Source organism: Acyrthosiphon pisum, unplaced genomic scaffold (genome assembly GCF_005508785.2).
Source record: "Acyrthosiphon pisum isolate AL4f unplaced genomic scaffold, pea_aphid_22Mar2018_4r6ur Scaffold_21036;HRSCAF=22848, whole genome shotgun sequence".
Classification (NCBI taxonomy): Eukaryota; Metazoa; Arthropoda; class Insecta; order Hemiptera; family Aphididae; genus Acyrthosiphon; species Acyrthosiphon pisum.
Genome location: NW_021770459.1, coordinates 14098 through 19790, shown reverse-complemented (window position 1 = coordinate 19790; position 5693 = coordinate 14098). Strand labels below are relative to the sequence as shown.

At 32.0% G+C, this 5693-nt stretch overlaps 1 protein-coding gene across 2 annotated transcripts; it reads left to right on the top strand.

Annotated features, from left to right (window-relative positions):
• Positions 1–2013: 2013 nt before the first annotated feature.
• LOC100568708 lies at positions 2014–3056 on the top strand. Of its 2 annotated transcripts, none has more exons than XM_008189638.3 (4): positions 2014–2372; positions 2448–2543; positions 2654–2822; positions 2926–3039. In XM_008189638.3, exons 1-4 carry the CDS (start codon positions 2370–2372, stop codon positions 3018–3020), a joined length of 363 nt encoding a protein of 120 aa, XP_008187860.1. In that variant the 5' UTR covers positions 2014–2369; the 3' UTR covers positions 3021–3039. The 2 variants fall into 2 exon arrangements, with proteins under 2 accessions (XP_008187860.1, XP_003247786.1); XM_003247738.4 differs by having other exon boundaries at positions 2017–2372; positions 2654–2818; positions 2926–3056.
• Positions 3057–5693: the final 2637 nt, after the last annotated feature.

The following is a 5693-nucleotide window of genomic DNA, read 5'->3' as shown; positions in this document are numbered from 1 at the left end:
TATGATAAGGTGATAAGAGATAACGGGAATCGCAGTTACCAAGGTACAAAACGATCACTATGGTTATCGTTAATCTCACAACAAATATTTGAGGTTATGTTCGAACTCAAAAAAAAAAAATGTCGCACAAACCACGTTTTCTTACGATAAAGAAAATAATTCAAAACGAACGAAACTCATACACACAAAAGTTAACACATTAACGAATCGTACTCACGACGGTACCGCAACCGTTTTCGGCGTTTGCTACGGACGAGGTCGCACTTTCCCCGTTAGGTAGCAATTCATCCCACTTCTGAATTGTTAAATATACTCATAAAATTTGCAACTAATAGATTAAGATTATAAAAAAATTCACTTTATTGCAACATGACATAACTATACTATAAACACATTAAGACTCAGGTTCAGTTACTCATACACAAGGACTCAAGTGTCAGCATCAGTCACCGACCCAGTGTCATGGACACTAACTCACAGCACAAACGCACAGCACTGACTGTCTGCCCGTGGTCACCACTGATCACCTCTTTATTACTAATGCAGTGCTGACACCTTACCCTGCGTATATTATAACATTACAATAGCAACATGACAACATGTATCAAGATTATGAATAACATATATAACAATACTGTTAAAATAACTATAAAAGTTTAACTAATACAATTTTGTAATTGGAACTAAATTTATAGCTGTCACATATGTAATTATAATTTACAGTTAAATATACTGTAATTACAGTTAAATTAACTATCAATTTTTTTCCGTGTTCATAATTCGGTTCCATTTTTGACTAGTGAATTGCGTTCCATTGTCTGTGAGAATTTTTTCTAATATTCCCATGGTAGGAATGTAATCATTCACTATTCTCTTGACGATGGTATCTGTGGTAGCTCTTTTCAGTGGGTAGAGCTTAACGTATTTTGAAAAAATATCAAGGATGGCAAGTATGTACTTGCATCCACTCTGTCCTCTGGGCAGTGGTCCCATAACCAACGACTGTACAACTGGCCCTCAAAGGCGCGTAGGTATTACTATATACAGGCACTAAATACATGCGTCGAAAAGTTCGATTTTTTTATCGATATATTTACATGTTTTTTTTTTGATTCAATAAACTGCGTTATTATTATTACCTATAATATTATATTTCACTGCCTTTTGTCCTTTTGCCTACTCGGTCACGCTTCCTTATATCGGTATTTATATATTTGATTTGGCATAAATATACACGATATAGCCACTGTATTGGTCTGTAGGTAGTTAGGTACCTACATGTATATATTATATAATAAATAAATGTATAAATATTAATTATATAATAAAATATCCTAGCTCGAGTCGAGTCGACTATACTGTAGGTAAATTTAATCGCGTTCGGGACGGCGCAACGGTTTAAGAGTTATAGATTTGACTACAGTTCTTAAGTAGGTAAAGCGTCGGTGCGGATGACCGGCCGCGTTTTTTTTTCGTTATTTACCTTTCGCTATCACTTCCGCCTTATCATATTTAACGAAAATTTTCTTATTTTTTTCAAATTTAAGTTTTACCCACTTCTTTTACGGCATTTGTACGACCCCGTTAAGATTTTATTCGGATTCCCGGCCGAGTTTATCAATAGTTTTGTCAAAATGTCGAGTTTTACCCCTTTTTAAAACGTCTGATCTCCCCGTTGGCCAGTTATTCGCGTTACCCGCTAAATGTATAGGTTCTTCGTTCGCGACATCGCGGAGAGTGTAGAACGAAATGTTTTGAATTTTTTTTCACGTGATTTATTACTTAATTTTGCGTTTTCGGTGACAGTAATGAACGTTGTCCGCGAACATTGTTGCTTACCCGGGCTACCACATCGAACCGCGGTGGTCCTAACCTTATCACCAGGCCTCCTTATCACACACCTACTGGCTCAAGACCGACGACCAGATCAAAAGACCACTGCAGCTTCTGACATCTGTTAACACTCCTCGCCAACTCGGGGGGGGGGGGGGGGTTTGGGGGTCTCCCCCAGTGACGCTTGGAGAGCTAGTTGATGATATAAAATAATAATCATTATGTGGTTATTGTGCAGAATATTGTTGTTGATCATAATTTAAAAAAAAAATTAACGTGATCGAAAATAATGCATTTCGATATAGGTAGTGTTTATTATGGTTATCTATTAAAATTTAAAATATTTATTAGATATTATAGTATCTATGGCAACGATTGATACAACATCATAATATATTATAACAGTGATCCACATAATACAATTTTATTCATAAACCACTCGCAGGATTCTAGGCATACTTACTGACCATATTATACAGAATACTAGACTATAACCAGTAATTGAGTAATCACCGCATATCAAGTTTATATCTAATATGGTATGTACTCTTTTAGACTTGTGGTAAATATTAAATTCTATTAAATTCTCTACTATTCTTCATATACTTCTATAGGCGAAAACTATGGCTGATTGGCATACACCGACACAAGTAGAAAGATCTTTAGCGGCCATGTGGATGAAACTTGAAAAGTCTAATGTACCATTAAAGGTATCATAAATTCATAATCTAAATTTGAACCTCCCTCTAGTCAAATTTTGCTCGGTGCTTAAGTAGGTACCCTTAGTGTTCAAAGACACTAATTTACAACTGTGATTTAGGACATATCAGAAAAAGATTTAATAAGTTACTTTGGTAACAAGAAACCGGTCGTACAAAAACTGCAGAACGAACTGCTTTTTAACTCGAATAAGTCATTCGATCCGAAATCAAAACAAGATAGTTGGAGAAATAAGAAAGAAATACACGACAATATTTACGAAGAAGTAGGTATATACGAATTGATTTACGATTTACAGCTCCTATAAGCATCCGTGTATTAAAACAGTAAACAATTAATTTAAATATTCGTTGTCTTGCGGATTTGTTATAGGAATACCAACGAACAATGCCTGTAGTGTCATCCCATTTTATTGGTCATCGACTCAAAAACCTGGAAGGACGGTCGTTAGTCAACTATATATGTAAGGAAGAAAATAACAAATAAAATATTTTAGTATATTATATTTTATTTTATAATGTAATAAATAACAAACAATTATTTAAATTGAAAAAGTTATAGTAGGTAATTTGGTTTTTAAAATTGTATTAAATATATATCTACGTATTGATATTTGATAATTTTATAAATTTAAAACTATATTATGAATTATGGTATATGATATTAGGTACGTAAAACAAATGCAGACTATACCTACCTATTTGTTCGTTTCGAATTCTAAATCAATTTTTTCGATTGTGAGATTTTTGTAGGGACGTGCGTCCAAAATTTTCTTATAAACGCTGCTGTCTCCATCACCAATTAATTTATGGTACCTTATTCCATACATGCTTTCACTTTCTTTGAACCCCTCGACAACTACCGCGGCCTCCATTGCTGATGACCCGTCAGAAGACTTCCAGTTTTTAAAACATTGGTGGTTTTTAGCTTTATCCTCGGTTTTTGTTCTAGCACATGTTGCGCAGAATTTATTCTTGACACCCATAAATAAAACCTTTCTTGTTCTGTATCCTACAAGTGCAGCCTAAAAAAATTAAAAATGTTAACATATATATAGTACCTATACCTATGTCAGATAATTTTTGTTGTAATATAATACTTAAGTACCTAAATTGTGTAGTTGAATGTAGTTAAATTATCTGTTCTACTTTAAACTTATATAATACAGTACTATAAACTAGTATCAGGCACTATATAGTATAAAATATTATAAATAAAAATAGATTACTGCTCTTATTTTACTATGCTGTATTCTCTATACTTATTCTACTATTATATTATTATGTAAAGTAAAAATTATTACTCACCATACCAGAAGGTGAATTGTACATAGTCCTATACGACCTCTTGCACCAGCTTCCATCAGCTACGACTGCCACTAAAGGTGTTCCATCAGCATCGACTTCTCCTTCTGCAATGGCTAGTTCAGCTTCAACTTTTGCTGCTTCTCTCATTGTTTCTAAGGCGGTTTCTTCGTACCCTTTACATATACGATCGTGCTCAGCTTGGTATGTCTTTATATGAATAGCTGGTACTTCCATTGCACTCATAAACTCTTGAAGCTGACTATAACCACACCCAATGTTCAAGACACCAATGACTGCTGATGTATTTATGGGCATAAATACATTGTTTTCAGTACACACTGTCTTTTTACTTTGACACATACTGCACTTAAAAGTGAAAATTGATTTAAAACCAATTCGTTTCTCACCAATGACAATCATATTTTTAAAACTACAGTCAAATGGTTCATGGTTGTCAATATTTTTAATTTCCTCGAATAAATTGAATATATTTACAATTCTTCTACCACATACTTCAATTTCTTCTGTATCATTCTTCGCCAGTGAATCTGAAGTGCATAAATTTGGATATTCTTCGTATTGTGTTTGGTCTTTTGTAGATAATATTTCTGATTTGTTGATTGGTGATATATTTAATACTGTATTGAATAACGAAGATGATACATTTACTTCTTTATTAATTGGTGATGAACAACTAGGTTGTAAATGATAAGTCATATCCACCAATGAATTTTGGTACTCAGCAGTATCCAGAGGGGTAGCTAGTGAAATATCATCATTGGTTAACGAGTAGTTCCATTTCCCGTGGATGTTGGAATTTGTAGATATTGGTGATATCGTCGATTGAAATGCATTGCTAGAGAAATACCCGATTTCGTTAAAATTAAATTATCCTGCGCTTATATAATATAAAAGGAAGTGTCATGACCAAGCAGGTTATAAGGCGGCTGTGTCTAATTAAATTATTTTTATCAAACCAAAAGTACTTAGTTGATATTTTACGAAAAAAAGCACACGGAAACACTTAAAACATGAACATATTATGGATAAAAATGCTTGAAAATTTAATACGATGCTTCTTATACATTCTTACAACAGTAGTTGGAAAATATTAAAAATACATTGTCACAATTTTTTTTTTATAAGCATTTAGAGTTTAAATCTTGACAAAATACGGAAAATACACGAAAATTAACAAATTATTTTGAGTTAGAAATTCATAAAAATGTTTCTTTTTAAATCTAAGATTTGAAAATTTAACATAAGATTCTTCATAAGTATGCCTAAATTTATAAAAAAAAAAATCTCTACCGGAAAGTCGAATTAAATTTACGGACATTTTCAGTTTCAATTTTTTTTTTATTTTTTTCTATAAATATCAATAACATTTTATTTGTTGGGTAAAAATTCTTGAAAATTTAATAGAAGACTCCTAATATATTGTTTCAAAGGTAGATGAAAAATATCAAAAATCCGTAGTCACAATTTTTTTTTCTAAGCATTTAAAGTTCAAATTTTGACAAAATACGTAAAAATTACGAAAATTTGCAAATTATTTTGAGTTAGAAATTCATAAAAATTTTTCTATTTAAATCTAAGATTAGAAAATGTAATACAAGATTCCTCATAAGATTGTCTATCTTTATTAACAAAAAAATATCAAGAAGCAAATTTAATTAAATTTCTTTGAGCGTTTTTAGTTCATATTTTTCTAAGATTGGATGTTCACTCAATTTCTCATGTAGCGATTTTGTTATTTTGTTGTAATTCAAAAAGGAATTACCGTAGATACTTGAAAATTGTACTGAATGTTTATATTTTCATTTTATATAC

Excerpts from the sequence above, each read along its gene's own strand:
- LOC100568708 (XM_003247738.4), top strand. Across the intron at positions 2,544-2,653 it reads AGTCTAATGTACCATTAAAG|GACATATCAGAAAAAGATTT; the intron begins GTATCATAAATT and ends ACTGTGATTTAG. Across the intron at positions 2,819-2,925 it reads ACGACAATATTTACGAAGAA|GAATACCAACGAACAATGCC; the intron begins GTAGGTATATAC and ends GATTTGTTATAG.